Genomic DNA, 19,319 nt, shown 5'->3' on the forward strand with positions numbered 1-19,319 from the left:
GGAGCTAGCTCTCAGGGGACCCAGAGGAGGGCAGGGGACGGGTGTCGAGGTGGGACTTGCTGTGACACACAGCACAGGCCACATGCAGTCTCTGGGTCTCAGTCACAGGAGACTGGATCCTTTTGAAGGCCCCTCTGCAACATTTTCCCATCAATTTTTTATTGTGACAAAATTTAGCATAACCCATTCTAAAGAGCTGCGGTCCTCAAAGGGGGGTTCCCAGGCCACACCATCGGCATCACCTGGAGATCTGGTAGCAATGCAGATTCTCAGGTTCGCCCAGACCCGCAGGGCCAGCCCTGCAATCCATGTTGTAACACCCTCCAGGGACACGGGCGTGCCCTGCAGACGGAGACCCAGCGCTCCGGAAGGTTACCTCAAGAGCTGGAAGGAAGCAGGCGTGTCATTTTTCCAACTTAGAAGGAGCAAAGGCTTATTCACTACAGTCCACTTGCCACACCTGTCCTTTGATGTGTGGCATCCAACCTGACGGTGTGACCGGGGACGTCCCCTGGGAGATCAGTGCCCTCTGTCCTCGTTACCTGGCAGGGGTCACCTTGTCCCTCTCGATCTCTGGCTGCTGCCTTCTTCCAAGTCGTGTCTCTCCCCCAGGAGCATGGCCCACAGCAGCCGGGCCAAAGGTAGCGGGGGCTTCCACAGAGCTCTGGGCTGTGACTGCCTGCCGGTGCCACCCCTGAGGGCTAGGGCTGCCTTTCCAAACCTGGGGGTCCACCCCAGGCAGACTGGGGCCCACGTCTACCCCCAGCTCCGGGCCTGGGACACAGGTTGGGGTGCTGACCCAGAGCCCTGCCCTGTGACTCAGTCCCCCGGCCTGTCTGCTCTGGCTTCTGCAGAGGCCCCAGAGCCTGGTCATAGGCTGGCCCTGTTCTCTAGGGCCCTTCCCCTGCACCTAGGGAGGAATGCCACCCGGCCACCTCCTACTGGCAGGTGGGGGCAGGGTCACTGGCTCCAGGGGGGCAGCCTGGCCAGGTGGTGGAGGGGGCCCCTTCAGAGCCCTGGCGTCCCCGGGGATGAGGGGCCGAGGCCAGGGTGGCACAGGGCAGGCGTCTCAGTCAGGGTGTTTAGGAAGGTGGCTGGGGTCATCTCTGCACATTTCAGCAGGACACGGTGTCAGGTCCTACTCAACCCGCCCCCTCTGTACCTCGGTTTCCCCTTTAGGGAAATGGTACAACAATGCTCCCCAGCAGATGCCAGCCCCAGCACAGCGCCTGTCCCCAGAAGGCACCCCCCACTGCCTTCTGAAGTGCGTCACAGAGCTTGTGTGATGACCGGGTGACAGGTCGTGCTCGGGGCGGCCTGGAGAACTTGATAAGCTATCTCCATCCGGGACAAGGGCACTGAGGTCAGGGGACGTGCCGGTCACGCTGGGTGCTCAGCTCTGCGTGCTTCCTCAGAGCGGGCAGGCTGGGAGCGGGGTAACGGGCCTCCGGGCTAGCGTGGCGGTGAGCTGATGAGTCAGCTTGGCGAGGCCACGGCCCCAGCGTTTGGTCAAACACAGCCTGGACTGTGGCTGGGAAGGCAGGATTTAGGATTCACACTTAACTCTGTGGACTCTGAGTAAAGCAGGTGACCCTCCCTGACGTGGGTGGGCCGCGGCCGGTGGATGAAAGCCTTAGGAGGCGGGACCGAGGCCCCACGGGATGAGGGAACGCTCAACAGCCGCCCTGCGGAATGCGGACTCAAGATCAAAACGTCAACTCTTGCCTGAATTTCCAGCCTGCCAGGTTGTCCTGCAAATCTCAGACTTGCCAGTCCCACAACCATGTGAGCCAGTTCCTTAAAATCAACCTTCTCTCTCTCTCATGTGTACGGATGATGGACGCACGTGCGTGTACCCATATGCACATATGCGTTACAGGAGATAGCCCAACTACCGAGACCCCAGCGGTCCTGTCTCTCTGGGGAACCCTGACTGACCCCTGGTTTCGAGAGTCTGCACTGTGCACACCAGGCTGGCCCATCTCTCTGAGACCCGGGCCCAGGAAGCTGCTCTGGACGCTGTGTGGCTCAGGGCTGGGTGAGCAGCGTGCGGGGGCCCCGCACGTCCTCTGGAAATTCAACAAGCCCATGAAGTGGCCAAGGGAAAAGTCAACACGGTCCGCTCATAACAACCAGCCTGGGCAGCGGCTCAGCCCAGCCCCACCCAGGAGCCAGCCTGGGACAGGCCCAGCCCACGCTGCGCTGAGCACCCAGGCACGAGGGGACGGGTGCAGGCCTCCCCAGGCTGGAACCCTGGACTCCATCAGGCTAGGAGTGGGCCTCAGTTTTCCCCTTGTGTGAAAGGTCACTGACCAGCTCAATATAACATTCACTTTCCTTTTCTTCTCTTTGCAAAAGGTTTTTAGCTGCAGAGAAGCACAGAAAGTAGGCGCTCTGGTCACAGAAAGTAACAGCCAGCCCCGCTCCTCCGGCACCGTCTCCTTGCCTCTGACACGCTTCTCCTGCCAACTCATATTTTACCGAATGAAACTCCACTGACGAAGCTGAAGGGCCCTTTGCTCATCTCCCCACAATCCCTCCCTCCTCCTCTCAAAAAGCACTTGTGAATTTGGGGATATGCTTCCTGGAAAGGGCCATTTCTGAGCTCTGGAATCCCATCCGGGGTCATTTCCAAGCGGGCATGCCGGGCCTGTGGCTGTGGTCTGTCTGGGGCCAGAAAGAACAAAAGAACCTCAAAGCATGCTGACCTTCCTGGGCCAGGCCCTGCACCCGCCCCAGAGGGCCCAGCCTCGCCCACACTCCTGCCAGCCCCGCTGGGCCCCTCCCAATTCCCGGGAGACCAGAACCCAGAGGCCTGGCGAGGGGGCAGGCCCTGGCCTCGGTATAAGCAGGCCGGCTTCTTCCGCTCTGAAGTCAGCGCTGAAACCGCCAGAGGCATGAAAAGGCATGAAACCAGAGGGGCTGAGAGTGGCTGAGGGGAAGCGATGGCTCTGTGCAAAGCCCTGCCCCCTCCCCGGCCCTCCCCCAAGTGCGATGCCCTCAGCTCAGCCCAGGCGCCGGCCCTGCGCTCACAGGACAAGCACACGCCCGGTGGAGGGAGGCCCCACTGCTGTCTGCTCACCCGGGAGGGGCTGTGTTTGGGAGGGTCACAAGCCAAGGCCACTCAGCCGATGAGTGACAGAGCCAGCCTGGCCAGCTCCAGCCTTTAACGTGGGGCCGCCTCCCGGGCAACCAGGGAGCAGCAGCCCCTCTCAGGACTCAGAGCAACGAGGGGAGCCGAGGACTGGGACTCAGCTCCCTTCTAGGCGCCCGCCGCGACAGGACAAAACCCATGCCCCCTGACACGCCCCCAGCCTTCGCAGATGTGCCCACAGCTCCTCGACAACCGGACTCTTCCCTAAGCATCCACTCGGCTCACACCCGCCGCCCCCCACGCAGCCCTCCCCGCACTGCATACGTGGCGGGCACGCCCCCGTGTCCTGCCTACCTCCCTGCCACCTTAATTCAACAGACCCTCCAGGCCCAGGCTTGCAACGTGAGACCCACGAACCCCTGAAGCTCTGAGCTGCCTCAGATGGTGGGGGGAGGGGCCGAGGCACAGGCCGTCACCCAAGGCTGGGCCCAGCCCTGCAGACTTCCAGAGCAGCCGGCGCAGGCAGCTGCCAGCGGCCTCTCCTCCAGCACCACTGTGGCACAGTGGGCGTTTCAGCATGCTGCCTGGCGCCTGCAGCCCCTCCTCCCATGCCCCATCTGGCCCCGGGACCACGCAGTGGGGATGGCAGGAGTGTCCCCACCACCGGCACGCTGGCTCCTGGTGATGGATAAGCTCCCCAGATGAGAGCAGAAGACGATTAAGCAGTCACTTAAGAGCAGAGCGAGGCCGATCCCTGCACCCTGGGGGAGGCAGCGGTTGGGGACAGGGCAGTCCTGGCTAAAGCTATACGTCCAATTCCAGGAAACAGGGGAGTGAGAATGAAGACCCAGCACACTGCTGGCTCACCCTACATCCTGTTTTTATGGAAAACTAATCTAATTCCTAACTGTAAAGCAAGCAGCTGACATCCGTGGGGGTCCCTGGAGGCCATGATGTACAGGCCCCCCTGAGGCCTGAGGGCTCCCTTGGTCTGGCGTGGCCCAGCCAGCCTCCCCACCGCCAGCTCCACTCGCGAGGGTCAGACCCTCTATCCCAGCATGCCCCCGCCCCTCGCCCCAGACCCTTCCCGGCAGCGAGGAGCAGGTCAGCTCTCGTCCACCCCTCCCCCCCACCATCTCAGCTGGACCCTGCTCCTTGAAGGCCTCAGCCAGTCTGCGTGGGGACAGCTGTCACCTCAGGGCTGCCGCCCATGATGGGCAAGTTGGACGCACCAGAGATGCCACGAGCTGGAAGGACCTGATCCTGGGCCTGGCAGACTTGTGGCTATGGGACTCAGGCTTTGGGGTCAGAAGAGACTTGGCCAGAGGCCTAGTTCCACCTCTGTGGGTTGCGGCCCTCTCTGAGCCTCAGTTTCCTCACCTGTAAAAGGGGGACGCCAACCACATCCATGCAGAGGCTGAAGTGACTAAGGTCGTGATTGGAGCACCAGCATCATTTTCTTTATTCACATGAAGGTGTTTGCCAACGCCCACCTGGGGCAGGACCTGCGCTCCAGCCTGAGGGCCGGAGGCTGCTCTGAAGATGCCAGCCACCTGCCCAAAGCCGCAGAGCCCTGGGAGCAGAACCAGGCCTCACCGCCCACTTTCCACCACTGCACCCTGACCACAGACACCCTTCCAGGCCCCTCCTGCTCCTCAGGGTCAGAGGTGAGCCTTGGGGAACCTGGAGGCTCGTCGACACAAGGAAAGAAGCCTAAAGCGGCATCTGGCCGGCTCCCCCAGCCCCAGGCCTGGCTGCCACTGCGGCTCCCCCCGGGTCCCCGCTAACAGACAGACAGGACAGACGTGTGGTTCCTGTGCGCCTCCTCCAGCTGCTGTAGCCGATGGCAGGACACCAGTGAGGGCCAGAGGGCAGGAGGGCCAGGGAGCCGAGACAGGTGGGCAGGCCTGGTGTCAACTCCTGTACTCAGAACGCCAAGTGGGGCTGTAGAAACCCATTCCCAACGCCTCCTCTACAGTGTCCCTCTCACCTGGAGAGGTCCCCAAGGCCAGGGCCGCCCCCCCACCCACACGCAAACACATTCACTGGCTGGGGTCCCTCCCCACCTACTCTGTTGGCCAAAAGCACACAATTCGATCCTTGCAGCTTTGATCTAGACGGATCCCATGGGAGTCTGAAGGCACAGGCAGCCCACAGGGACAGCCTGACACCCATTCCCTCTGCAGCATGCCCCGGCCTCTGTGCTTGATGCCAACCACACACTCGCCCTCCTGTGACCCAGCACACGGGCCCCAGAGCTGATGTCTGGTTCCATCCCTTCCAGCTGTGCAACTTGGAACTTGCTTAAGCTCTTCAAAGTGCGAACCTTTGTGGTGCTGCCTTGAGGACGGCACAGGGTCTCACGGGTGGGCAGCCACACAGGGCACGGCTGTCGTGCCCCTTCCATCAGCTGACTCCCAACCCCGTCCTGAGAGCAGGGAGCTTCCAGCCAAGGCTGATGATGGCCCCCAGTGTGCAGGACCCAGCATCCTTCCTCAGGGGGGCTAGGGGCATCAGGAAACACTCTCAGCTGCCAGCACTCTCAGGAGCTGGGCAAGGTGGCCCTCAGTGTGGGCTCCCACCACCCCAAGCCAGGGCTCCATGCTGGGAGCAGGGGCTTGTGCCTGCCCAACCGCTCCCTCCTCCCTGGCCTGGGGAGGACCCTCCCACCAGCAGCCCACAAAGTCAGTGCCCTCAGTGCTGCCCTGCGGGAGTGCCCAGCACCGTGACTCAGCCAGACCCAGCAGGTTCCACTGTTCCCGCCTGAGCGGTCAGCCATGGGCTGGGTGTCCTTGCTCCGACGCCCGGTCTCAGCCATGGGACGTCACCAAGCCATCAGTCAACTCAGCCAGGACTCCTCACCTTACCGGCAAGGCCACCAACATGCCCCGAGGCCTTTGGTGAAGAGCTCCCTAATCAGAGCGCTGTGACAAGCAGCTGCAGGGGGCAGGCTTCCTTGGGAGGCACATGCAGCCCGGCCACCCTGAGATGCCATGATGGAGAGACTCGTCATGCACCCGCAGCCCGAGGCAGAGCAAGGGCGTGGGACAGGTGGCACCACCCCTGCCTCTTGCTCAGGTGGATTTTGCAAGGTACTTCCACCCACACCACCTGGCAGGTTGTCCCCAGGGCCATGAGGCCACACAGGGCAGGCTATAATCTTACGAGTGGAAATTAAACCAAGTGGGGCGTGGAGAGGGCCAGTGGATGGAAGGGTGGCTGCAGGTACTGGGTGCCTAGAGTAGCAGGTTGGTATGTCCCACTTCTAAAGGTGGAGAGTCCAAGGCCCAGAGAGGCTGAGTAACTTGCCCCAGGACGCCCAGCAGCAGAGCTAGGACTTGGAGCCATGTCTGACAGGACCGGCTGGAGGCAGGAGGAGAAAGGTGACGAGAAGCTTGGCCTGGGAGCTTTTCCAGGCCACTGCCTCTGCTCCACAGGTACCCGCCACCCCCGCAGACAGAGGAAGGCACGTGTTGCCTCCCACCCCACTGGTTCTGAGGACACTCATTGCCCGGCAGCTGCTGGGCACACAGGGGCCACGCACGTTCGAGCCTGAATCCCAGCACGGCCACACTCTGGAGCACCCCAGTGACAGTGTTCAGGACAGGGCAGAAGTCAGCAGAGGTCCCAAGGCTGCCCCAGTGGGCCCCACCTTTCACCTGCACAGAGCGGGGCTGGGGCAGAACAGGCGCCACGGTGGTGACACAGGCGGCAATGACGTCCAAACACCCCGATGCCCTGGGGCCGGCCTAGCAGGAGGCTTGGCTCCCCACTCGGCTGCTAGCACGACCATCCCACCACCACCGAGACCCCGGGGTCCAGCATCTCGTGTCTCCAAGGGCTGATTTCCCAGGCCTGTGTCAGAACTGGGAAGAAGTGGCAGGAATCCTGGCCGCCTGCACGGAGGCAGTGAGGAAGCTGCGGATGCAACTTATCGTCCAGTGTCCAGTCAGCCTCTGGGGCCGTGTGGCCCAGCCACTGGCAGGAGCTACCACCAAGGGCACTGTTCAGGGAGGAAACCAGTCCCAAGTTACAAGTGACCAACGGACAGGCCAGGGATGGAGTCTCTGGAGGATCTCACACGACGGCCCTGCCCCAGGCAGGCCGGGCTTTGCGAGAAGCAGGCCAGGTCTGGCAGAGGGTACAGAGGAAGCATGGTGCCCCAGCTCCTTTCCCCATAAAATAGTTCCAATGCCCTGCCATCCCCTCCTCTCTGAGGGGTGACCCTCGGCAGCTCCCACCTCGTCCTTAAGTCACCCGTGCCAAGGCACAAGCTCCTGAGGCCACCTGGACAGGACGCACCTGCCCCTGCCCCTCGGCAGCACTGTCCTCCCTGACAGGGCCCACTCCGTCCAGAAAGCCACAGCCCCCACACGGGCCTCGCCCGCCCCGCAGGCTCCTGAAGACACCGCTGGACACCCTGCCGGCTCCCGGCCCCTCGGGAGGCCTGGAAGTGTCTCGCAGGCTCTGGAATGTGATATGGCCTGTCCAGCCCAGAAGCTTCTGGAGCCTCCTCTGGAGGCAGCAATTACTCTTCTTCCCTCTGCCTCGTGCAGCCTCCACCCCTGAGGGTTGGGGGGTCCTCCCAGCTGGGGCTCCTCGGTTCAGAGCGGGCCTCTAGAGGAGCATGGGCCCCTGGTCCTTGCCAATACCTCTTGGCGTCCTGCCCTTCATTACGTGTTTCCACGATGGGGACCCTGGGCAGACAGAGAGGGACAGGACGGCCGCCGAGAGCAGAGAGCTGAGGGGGGGCACCCCCGCATGGGGAACCGGGACGTGATGTCTGCCCAATTTAGGGGCATGAGAGGAGATGGAAAGGGAGAAGACGGGCCTCGATCCAGAAACAATCCAGAGATGTGTGGACAGGAGATGGTTTGGTGGGAGGCGAGACGCTGGGAGTGAGCACGGGCTCCCTCCCTGTGAGCTGCTGCCTGGGTTTTGTTTATTCAGCATAAGCCAGGCCTCACTGTAGAAGGACTGAGAACGGCGGCCCCCACCCCCCAGCCCTAGCAGGTGTCTCCACCTGCAATCCCAGGGGCAGAAGGGCACCCAGCGTCCCCCGGCTTCCTCAGGCAGAGGACACAGGGACACAGGACCCTGAGCTCACCCCCACCCTCCAGTGTCCAGGACCCGTGTGGAGCCTCCTCTGGGCCAGAGATGCTCTAACACTTGGCCTCTGTGCTGACCTCCTTCTCCTGCCGTCATACTATCTGCCCATTTGTCAGGATGGGGACACTGGAGCAGGGGAGGTCCTGGCCGAGGTCACGGAGCAAACAGGTGCCAGGATCACATGGCTTCCCCTGAAGAATGAGGCTGCCCCACACGAGGGCCCCCTCAGGCACCACCCCGGGGCCCACACAGGGCCTCAAGCCTCTGCCCCTCGGTCCTCCAGGTTCCTCAGCACCACCAAGCCCCCTCCTGACCTCCAGAGATTAGGGCCCTCCTGGCCGCCTCTCCCTGGCTGGAAGGTCTGCGCCCACTGATTACGCGGCTCCCACAGCAGGATGGAAGTGTCACAGCTGGGGCTTGGGAGCCGGGTGCGGGGTGACCCTGAGACCCGGAGCATCAGAGGGCGCAGCTTCAAGCAGGGTCCGCGTGTCACAGCCTCCGCCTACGTCCACTTCCCACCCGCAGGATCGGGCAGTGGCCGGCCTGGCCCTGACCAGGCAGGGTGACATCAATGAAGAAGCAAGGCATGGTCAGCAAGATGGCTCTGCAGAGAGCGGAGGAGCAATGGCTGTGCGGCCAGGGCCAGGCTCTGAGCTGGCCTGAGGGCCGAGGGGACAGAAGAGGGAGCAGGACGCGGTGCTGGCCCATGAGGAATGTGGCCGTGCTGCCGAGGACTCACAGGAGCCCTTCTACTGGGGAGAGGCTGGGAGAGCACTGGGACACATGGGGCTGCCTGGTGTCAGACAGGACAGGCCCCAGCGCCAGGCTGCGCGGGATGCCCAGACGCCACACTTGCCAAAGCACCTGGGGGTAGTGCTGTGGAGCCCTGAGAGCATCCTGTCCCTGAACTCAGGGTCCAACGTGCGGAGTCTGTCCGAGGGGGACAGCCAGAAGAGGGAAAGTCAGGCATTATACCGAGCGGTCCCTGTGCCCCTGGGAACAGCAGGCAGATCAGGAGCCCAGGTGGTCACAGTGCAGTAGCCAAAAGGAGCACGCTCCATCCAACAGGGGGCCTGGGGAGGCCACGCTGAAGACAGGGCATGAGACCCAGGCAGGCCGGAGACACCCAGGACAAGAGGGGCAAGCAAACGGGTGGCCCTGGGACAGGGGGACAAAGGCCCTGGGAGGGGAGCTGAGAGGGTCTGAGGGCTAAGCAGGCAGACGAGGGGTGGGGGGCTGAGCAGGAGGACGCAGGCGGGAAGCAGGAAGCACAGGGCAGGGCCTGGAGGAAGTGGGGACCAGCCCAGCCTGGGCGGAGCGGCCACCCATCAGGAAACACTGAGAGGCCCCTGCCTGCCAAGCACCCGGCCACAGCCGCCCCCTCGATGGGGGAGGAGAGAGGACTTTCTGGCAGGAAGCTGACCGTTTAAACAGAGCAGGTCACCAGTTAGCAGGACTTCGAATTAAAGACACCTGCTCTTAAAAACACTATTAAGAAAATAATTAGGACCGGTCAGCCACAGGCAGGGAAGCACATGCAGGACATGTGGCTGAGAAAGAGCTTAAACCCAGAACCTGTAAAGAACTCCCACAAGTCAAAAATAAAAAGACAATCCAATTTTTTTAAATGGGTGAAATATTTTTAGAGACACCTCCCAGAGAAGATGTCGAAGGTGATGACCATCACTCGGCACCTGAGTGAGGCAGGTTAGAGCCACAGGAGACGCCACTTCGTGCCCACGAACAGGTTGAAGTCAGAGGTCCACACGCCATGTGCAGGCGAGGGTGTGGGCCCCAAAGCCCCCCTGCCTCGCTTCGGGGTGTAAAGACACTACCTGAAGAAGCAATCACGGCGTCCTCAAGGTGAGCCGTGCGCCCCACGCCCAGGCAACCCCACGCCCAGGGGTGTAGGAGCGAATGAAAGTCAAGTGTGTGCACAGAGGGACATGCAGCTGGCAGCCTCGTGCTGGCAGGACAAGCACCTGCGGCCCGTGCAGATGGAGGAGCCATGCACGGGCACAGCCACCTGGACGGCTCCCACAAACACCGCGCTGAGCGACAGCAGTAGACACGAAGGCCATGGCCCTGGTGGCCCCTCGAACGTGAACCCCACATGCAGGCAAAACTAACTGGGGTGACAGAAGCCAGAGAGTCGTGGGGGGGTGACCGGAAGGGGGCATGGGGTCCCCAGGGCAGACGCATTCTCTATCTGGTTTGGGGAGGTGGTTATATGGACGTGCTCAACTGTCAAAACCCGTCCCCCAGAACATGGAAGATGAGGCCTTTGTCCGCTCACAATGTCTCATCTGAAAACACACTGCGTGGACTGGGCGCTGTCCTCCATGGGATTATGTCGGACCCCAAAGCCCAAAGCAGGACCTGCACACGGCAGGTTCTCTAAACATGTGTGTCAAGTGAATGCCCGAAAGAAGGCAGCAGAGGGACCATGTGTCAGCCACAGGAAGATGGTGGCCAAGGGAAGAGCCCGCAGGACCGAGGTGAGGACAATCTCGGGGTGTTGGACAGGATAGAAGCTGGAGGTTTGTGGGGACAAGGCATGGCTGGAGCAAGGAACTGGGGGGTCACCAGGTGCACTGCCATGCTGAAGGCATGGGGCCCGCGGGCTCCCCGGGAGGCAGGAGTGTCAGCGTCAAGAACTCAGGTGCCAATCGGCACTCCAGCTCCATTATATCACCCCCATGTCCTCCTCCGTGACATGTGGCCACCACCGCCCACCTGCTGGAAGTCAAGGTGCTCACTGTGGAGCGCAGCTGCCAGCAGCAGGCGGGGCATTGGCAGGGACTCGCTCTGAGGGGGCACTAGAACGTCGGGGACCCTGTGCCTGGCTGAGGCAGCAGGGTTTTCCCAGTGGGCAGTGGGCAGCTCTCGGGGCTTTATGTGGAGGAACAGCTGCTCAGATGTCTCTGGAAGGCCAGCTGGCCGTGGGACACATCTGGACGCAGAGCCAGAAGCCTGGGGCAGGAGGGCGGAGAGGCCCCTGTGTCTGTCCAAGCAGAGGAGACAATGGCAGTGGACATGGGCGGAGGCTGCAGAGGGCTGGGGAGAAGAGTGGACAGTGAGTTGGAAAAACAATGCAGAGGCTTGGGCCCAAGTGACTGGTCAGCTGGAGGAGGTGACCAGACAACTTCAGGGACGAAGAGGCAGAGCCAGTGCCCAGAGGAGCAGATGGAGGCCGAGGGCCGAGAGCCCGGGTGGCTGGGGAGCTGCTGCCCCTGATCCACATCGGAAAGGCAGCTTGTAAACCCCACCTGGACTTTGGTTAGCAGGGCGCACGGGGGGCCTGCCGGCGAGCACAGCGCCTCACACAGGGTGGCCTCAGGCAGTTCGGGCAACCTGCTCCTTGTAAACAGCACAAGATGGGGGACAGACAGGCGCGGAGAAAGCCTGGTGCTCAGGAGCTGCCGATGGTGTTGTGTGGTGGGGGGTCATGGTGGCCATTATCACCCCTGGCCACAGGCAGATGGAGAGATGCGAAGGAGGAAAGCTGGAAGTGCTAGGACAGGACAGGGGGACGGTGGCTCCCTTTCCCTCTTAAAACCCCTTTAATGTTGTTAAAATGAGGTGGTGTTTTAACCATAAACAGAAATCAAGTAAATGAGAGGAAGGGAGGGAGGGAGATGGACCCGGGGCCGCAGCGGATCCAGGAGGTGAGAGGCCAGGACCCAGGCCTGAGGCTGCGGCTCCTCCTCAGAGGGCCCCCCGCCCTGGGAGCCCACCCTGGTCCCCTCCTGCTTCACCCGTCCGGGCCAGCCACAACCACGGCCACGGTCACAGCCTTTGGCTGCTCCTGCAGGCCTGAGGAATCTGTTTACGTAGCAGTTTTGTTCTCTTCCTTTCCCCCAGAGATCCACAGGAAGGCCATCCAGGGAGGAGGCAGGAGAGCTGGGGAGGCAGAGGCCTAGCTGGCACACCTGGGCCCTGCTGGCGCCGGAGCCGAGACGGGGGCAGCTGGGATGGGGCCTGAGGACGCGTGTCCCTCGCCCAGCTCAGCTCCCTGCAGGGGGCAGCTCCTCCCCAAGCCCCCCACCCCCACCTCACGGATGGACGCCCCCTCCTGCTCTCAGTCGGCCCCAGTCCCCCTCCTGCTCTGCGGGAGCCGGCTGGCTCTTGGGCCCACTTCAGCCGCCCATTCACGAGCAAAGGAAACCACAGGAGGTGGCCGAGGCAGCCACTGTCCCTCTTTAGCCGGAACCCGAGGAAGGAGAAGTGGTCCCAGCTATATATACTTATGGAGAAAAACAGTGTGCAGATCGGAGCCTGGTAAACAGCCGGCCCGTTAGAGGGAACCTAAAAATATTCCCTATAATTATGTTATTAAAACACACCAGAAAAATTGACCCACCCCACTCAGCAGAGGCCCCGAGACGGCTGCAGGGACGCGGGAGGCTACGCACGTCGGCCTGAGGGTGCCCTGGCGTCACCCAGGGGCTGGGCTGGCCCGGACACTGCCCCATCGCCCTGGGGTGGTTCTCATCTCCCCGACTGGCAGCCTCCCCCAGGGCTGATCGCAGCCACCGGCCTCAGCCTGTCTGCTCATCCACAGAATGGGAGGATCCTGACCCTGTTTCCACCCCTGAGAAACACTCCCCATGAGCAACAGAGGGGGACATTACTGTGACTCCAAAGACCTGGGAGCCACCTAAATTCCCAGGAGGGGCACCCCAGTAACCTCGACGCCACACAGGGAGGGAGAGGGGAGACTGAGTGGCGGTGTTGCGGCTGCGACGGCAGACACATTTCTGCTTCGACAGGAGCAGACAGGCCTGGAAACGGGCAAACCAGAGGCTTCCTTCTGAGAACAGGGGAGGGGCGGGCAGGCTTAAGGTTAAAAGCGGAACTTAACCTTATCTAGCATTTCACTGTCTTATGGAAAGCATTCATAGATTATTTGTGCAATTAAAACGAAATAAAAATCAGAACAGGGGAGGGGTTCCAGTCTCGGGTCCCTCCAGCCCTTTTCCAGGCCCAATCTCCCTACCCCACCCCATCCAGCACTGGAGCCCTGAAGGAAACACACCCCCACAGCACCCCCATCCACCAGGCCACCCACCCGGCTCTTTCTAGAGACAGAGTCCAACTGTGGGGGCTGCCCTGGTCTGGGGCCTGGAACTGCTACCCTGCCCTGCCCCAGCCTGGCTGCCGACTTTTCTCCCTCCAGCAGAGTGGCCTCCTCTGGGGCTCACCTACCCACAGTCCTGCTCAGCCTGGACCCTATTCTGTAGGGCATTATTTGGGGACCCCGTCTTGCAGGGCACTATTGGGGACCCCGTCTTGTAGCACATTATTTGGGGACCCCATCTTGCAGGGTGCTATTTGGGGACCCCATCTTGCAGTGCATTATTTGGGGACCTCGTCTTGTAGCACATTATTTGGGGACCCCGTCTTGCAGGGCATTATTTGGGGACCCCATCTTGTAGCCCGTTATTTGAGGACCCCATCTTGTAGTGTGTTATTTAAGGACCCCGTCTTGAAGGGCGTTATTTGGGGACCCCGTCTTGCAGGGCGCTATTTGGGGACCCCGTCTTGCAGGGCGCTGTTTGGGGACCCCGTCTTGTCGGGCGTTATTTGCTGCGCCATCTCTTTCCCATGTGCGCTGAAGCGCGGTGAAGCCCAGCAAAGGCACTTCCAGAAGCAAAGCGCCGCGAGCTGGCGGGACCCCAGACCTCCCTCGGCGGCCAGGAAACCGCGGGCTGGTTAGAAGGAGAAGAATGAGCCCAGCCCCTCCCACGCCGCCACCACTGGCCCTAAACCAGGACGTCGGCTCCTGGCGCCCGCCCAGAGCTGGGCCCTCGAGACCCGGATGAGCGAACGCTTGAATGAACTCGGGAGGCGCGGGCAGGGTCCGCGGGAGCGCGCAGGAACCGGCGGGGCGCGGGGGGCCGGCAGTCCCCGGGAACGCCCCTGGCTGGCCTGGCAGCCCCGTGCGCGCGGACCCCAGCGGTGGGTGGCCCCTTCACGCGGCTCCCCGGAGGCCCGACCTGGCCGTCGGCCGCCAGCACTCCGGCCGGGAGCCGAACATCTGGGAAAGTGCTCTGCGCCCGGCGTGGGAGGGCGGCCCTGCCCCGGGCGGCCGGGGACGGGGAGCCCAGAGAGCTGGAGCAGCCTCCCAGTTTTCACTGTCTCGTTTACAGGGGAGGAAACTGAGGCCCAGAGAAGGGGTGAGGCAAGTTCAGAGAAGCACAGAGATTGCTGCCGCCCACGACCTCTCCCTCCCCAATGCGGCCTGCCCTGACCTGGAACTCCACCCCAGGGCCCCCAAAACTGACATCCTGCCAGCAGGAGGTGTGGAACTCACCTGCCTGGAGAAGGAAAAACTCCACCCTCAGCTTCATCCCTCCTGCCCCTGATCTGGTGGGGGCGTGAATCCCCGTCCCCAAGCCAAACGTCGCCAAGCCGGGTTCCTCACCCAGAAAACAGGCTGAGCCAGAGGAGTTCAAAGGTCAAGGGTGGGACAGAGCTCAAGGGTAGAGCAGGTGGTCCTGCCCCACCCCCCAGGACAGTCTCAAACTGAGAGGGACAAGGAGCTGGGGACAGGGACACGGCCACCCTACTCCCCTTGAGGGAAAGCACGCAGCAGACACTCCTCGCGGGCGCTGCCGGGCAGCCTGTGCGCCATGTTAGCTGCTTCTGTGACGCCTGCGTCTTCACCACGAGGAAGCACAGAACTGCTTTGGTAACCAGAGGGAAAGAATCTACGTCAAAAAAGAATCCACATAAAAAAATGTCTATATATTTCGAAAATAGATGACAAAGACCAACTTTTGTTGAATTCTAAGGAAAAGGGGATTTCTGAGGACCAGAGTGGCCATGCATCGCTTCCCATAAGAGGTGGCTCGCACCGGGGGGCTGAAGATTGTGGTGGCAGGAAGGGGACCTCTGTGACTCCTCGGGGATGGCCCCATCTCAGGATGGCCAGGAAGGCGGGCCCCGGCGGCTGCGTTCAGGGCGGATGGGGCCCCTCAAGGTGAGGTCGAGGAGGCCGCCCTTCCTCCTCTCCATCTCTGAGGACCGAAAGCAAATTCAGTGCCAAGTCAGAATGGGAGAGACGCCACCCAGGAAGCAGCCCGCCCCACGCGGCCAGGAGCAAGACTGGGCACTCCTCCCACCCACAGCCACGACACTTCCTCTGCAGGACCCTTCCCTGTGGGGCCCGGGGCTCTCCAGGCCTGGCTGCCAGCAGGATGACCCCAGAGGGATGGCCACAGGTGAACCATGCTCAGCTTCTGGGTGGACCCCCACCCTTCCCTCAAACACGTGCACACACCCCCTTTCGGTCCTGTCAACCAGGCGCCTCAGTCTTGCTGACTCATCCAGTCTTCCTGGGGGGCCAACACCAAGGCAGCATCCCTTCCCCAGAGGAAAGCAGGGCCTGCCCCAGCTCTGAGGCCACCAGTCCTGGGTGCTCTCCTTCCTAGTGGCACCCGCAGAGTGTGGCCTCTGGATGGGACAGACCACACCTAAGCTGGCTCTGAGAGCCCAGCATGGTTCACCCCCAAGGGGCTACTGGGCAGTCCTGGATCTCACACCTGCACACGAACAAGGCCGTGCGTCCAGGCCTCCGCTGTCTCGTCGAGAGGACCCCGTCCTGCCTGCCTCACAGGGGTGTTGAGTCAGCGCTGGTGGAAACACCACGAAAAGGAGGAAGTGTCCCCATTCTAAACGGCAGCACTTCTCAGTGATAATGAGTCTGGCGCAGGGGCTGGCTGTGTGCGGTGGGCGGGCCTGCCAGGGAGGCTGGTCCTACAAGGCGAAGCGACACTGCGGCACCGGGTTTGTTTCCGCCGTCGGCGAGGAGGTTCCTGTTCTAACCACCTGCCTTTCGGCTCCGTTGTTTGTTCCTGGCTGCCCCGGTTAGGTCAAGAGTCAGGAGGCACGGCCTGTCCTGTGGGAATCACAAGACGCCCAGCCCGACATCCCTCTCGAAGATTCCAGCTCTGGGTCCAGACCCCCCAGGTGAGATGAGGCAGCGTCACCCCTCCCAGGGGGAGTCGGGGAGTCTCTGCCACGAGGAAGAGCGTTCTCTTCGTTGTCCGGGCAGTGCTTCTGCACAGGGAGTGGTGTGGGGCTGAGGGCACTCCAGGATGACTCAGACCCTCGCCTCGGCTGCTGCCCGAGCCAGCATAGGGCACCAGTCTGACTAATCTCCTCTGAAGGCTTTAGACACACCCGTCTCTCACTTCCAAAACATGCAGAACTCACCCTTTCTAGCCTCAGAAGACAGCGGAGCAAACAGCCCCCCCACCCCAGCCAGGCCGGCGGGCCTCGACATCAGCAGGACGGTGCGAGGCTCCCTCGGGAGCTGCCCATGCCTGCGGGAGCCAGCGCCAGAGTCTCAGGTGTCGCTGGGCAGCGCCTTGGCGGCTCCACGTCACCCTCCCCCAGAGCTCAAGAAACAACTCTGCAGCCCGCCCCACACGCGGCACAGAACCCAGGTGGGCGTGGCCCGGATAGCAGGCTTTATTATTTTTTTAATTAATAGACTTTATTTTGGGGGCAGTTTTAGGTTCACAGAAAAACTGAGCAAGAAGTACAGAGAATTCATCAACAAGCTCCCTCAGGTGACTCTACTGTGGCCCAGGTGGGAACCCCACGTGAGCGCCAGCGCAGCATCCAGAGGACCAGAGAATGGTCCCCGGCCCACCCCGCCCAGTGCCTGTAGAGGCGGGAGCTGCCACCAGAGAGCCGGAAGAACCCGGGAAGAATCCGGGACCCCCGGCTAATTCATGGATCAACAAACTCCAGCCCTCAGGCCAAATCTGGCCCCACCACTTGTTTGGGTACAGCCCACAAGCTAGGAGTGGTTTTACATTTTTTAATGGTTGGAAAAAATATCAGAAGATTTCGTGATGTGAAAACATTTACTAGGGGGCCCGTTACAGAAAAAGTTTACCGACCCTGCACCATGAGATTCCACCACCGGGGAGCCGCCCCTCAGGAAGGAGCCCAGCTCCGATTCCCCCCAGGCCTCACAGGCCTCACCGGTCCCCTCCCTGTGCTCAGGGGGCTGCAGGTGCGGCCAGCAGGGGTGAACCTGCTCTTCTGAGAGCCTTCCCTGTCACTCCCCCCAACACTGCCAGCTCCTCCACCGACCTCTAGCTGAGTCTGTTCTGCTTGTTTGTACCGTCTGGCTGTCTAGAGGCCCGAGGAGGAAACCAAGCCGGCACAGAGCACAGCCGGCTGACCCTGCGCTCTCCGGAGCAGAGCCCAGGCTGTCTGTCCACACAAGGGCTGACTCAGACCCTCCTCTCCGGCCTCAATGGTTTTCATTGATTCCTGTCCTGAAAATGTCCCCAAGCTTCACCACCTTTCTCTGCTACAGATCAAAACATGGTCTGTCTGGGAGCCACAGTGCAGGCTGCTCTGGGTCCCCTGCATTCCTGGCCCACGGGGTGTCTACTCTGACCTGTAATAGACGCTGGCAGAGGCCTACCTGGAGTGATTGAAGAGGCTCTGGAAAGGCTTTCAGAATAAAAACACCCCCACCCGCCATGGTCTGAAGGATTTCCACCCAACAGACAGACTTTCACAATGCAAACCACTCTATCTTTCAGTGAATTAATTTAATGAGACTGTCCAGCTCACGGCCACTAGGACAGCCCGGCATGGAGGGGGCTGGGGGCTGGGCAAGGGGTGGGATGAGCTCCTGGGTGCTGTGCTCTCAGCACAGTGGCCGCAGGGAAGGGTGCAGAGGACAGAACCACAGCGACATGCTTTTCGGAAGGGGCACCGATGACCCGGCCAGCAGGGGACACTGATGCCAGAGTTGGGGACACCCAGCTCTGATCCTAAAGCCAGAGCCTCCAGGGGCTGTTCTCCCACCCAACCCAGGGAGCAAGCCAGGGCCGGCGGGCAGGGAGGAACCCGGACTATTCTTTCCAAAGCCTGGGCCTGCCCCAGTCCGGCTGGCGGGGTGGGGACGGGAAGGGGAAGAGCGAGGGCCTGAGCCCAGGGCACGGACGTTAGTTGTGCTCTGCAGGATCCAGATTAAACAGCTCCAGGCAGGAAGCCCGCCTTCTCCAAGATTGGTCAGGAAGTCATGATGCAAGTTTGCGCTTTTTTTTTTTAAACACGAAAGAGAAAAAGAGATTCGTGCCCCCCTCACCAGCACTCCGGCCCTTCCCATAGGGGCAGACAATCTCCTCCCTGGCCGGCGACCCTCCTCTCCAGCGCCCCGGGCGAAGGCACCAGCCGCGCTCTCGGGGGCACTCGCCTCCCGCTCCCGTGGGTGCCGGGGTGCCATCCCTCTGCCACCCGCTGCCGCCCTCCCAGCCCGGCGCTCGGACGGGGACCCCGCCGAGGCCGCCCGCGCCGCCCCGGCCTCCCCGGCGCTCTCATGCTTCTGGAATGCGGGCGCCCAGGGCCGCGCGTCCCGGGGAATCTCTGCGCCCGCCCGCGCACGGCCCTTGCCCGGCCGGGAAGTAGGGAGCGGGGACGCAGCCCCTGTCCCAGCCCAGAGCCCGCCGCGCCCGCCCCACTCACCGGCCAGGAGCGCGAAGGGTAGCAGCAGCCAGTAGAGGAGAGCGCCGAGCACGTGCGGCTCCATGCCCGGGGGTCCCGGGTCCCGGGGTCGCTGGGCCGCCTCGGCGCTAAGGGGCGGCACCCGGCAACCGGGGCCGACGCGCCATGGCGCACAGGGCGGGTCGCCGCACGTGCGGAGCGCCGCGGCCAGTACCCCCGGCTGGTCGGCGGGGACCCGAGCGCCTCCGCGCCCTCCTCCTCCTTCTCCTCCTTCCGGTGCCGACGGCCGGGGCCCGCGTCCGCTGCGGCGTCAGCCCTGCCCCGCGGCGGAGCGCAGCGCGCGGCTCTCGGCGGCCGAGCAGGGCCGGTCGGCGGCTTAGCAACTCCCTCCCTCCCTCCGCCCGCCCGCCCGCCCGCGGGCCTTTATAAGCTCGGCCCCCGCCCTCAGCCGCGGGCCCGCCTCCGCGCTCCCCCGACGGCCCGGCGCGCCCGCCACCCCCTCCGCGGCTCCACGCGGCTCCACGCGGCCCGCGTGCCCAGCCAGCCCTCCCGGCCGGGGCTGGCAAGCCGGACAGGAGACCCCCGGCCGGGGGGCGCACGTCCCAGAAGAACCCCATCCCCAATAGCCTTGGCGCCG

General features: G+C 62.6%; 1 protein-coding gene across 3 annotated transcripts in view; it reads right to left on the bottom strand.

Moving 5' to 3' along the window:
* The window catches only part of PIEZO1 (piezo type mechanosensitive ion channel component 1), a 66,088-nt gene extending 47,004 nt beyond the window's left edge, over positions 1–19,084 (bottom strand). For all 3 annotated transcript variants that reach the window (XM_046683776.1, XM_046683777.1, XM_046683774.1), the window contains exon 1: positions 18,704–19,084. In XM_046683776.1, the coding sequence (XP_046539732.1) occupies positions 18,704–18,767 (64 nt within the window). In that variant the 5' untranslated portion in view covers positions 18,768–19,084. The remainder of the gene's footprint in view (positions 1–18,703) is intronic.
* Positions 19,085–19,319: the final 235 nt, after the last annotated feature.

The sequence above is a fragment of the Equus quagga genome, chromosome 13 (genome assembly GCF_021613505.1).
Source record: "Equus quagga isolate Etosha38 chromosome 13, UCLA_HA_Equagga_1.0, whole genome shotgun sequence".
Classification (NCBI taxonomy): Eukaryota; Metazoa; Chordata; class Mammalia; order Perissodactyla; family Equidae; genus Equus; species Equus quagga.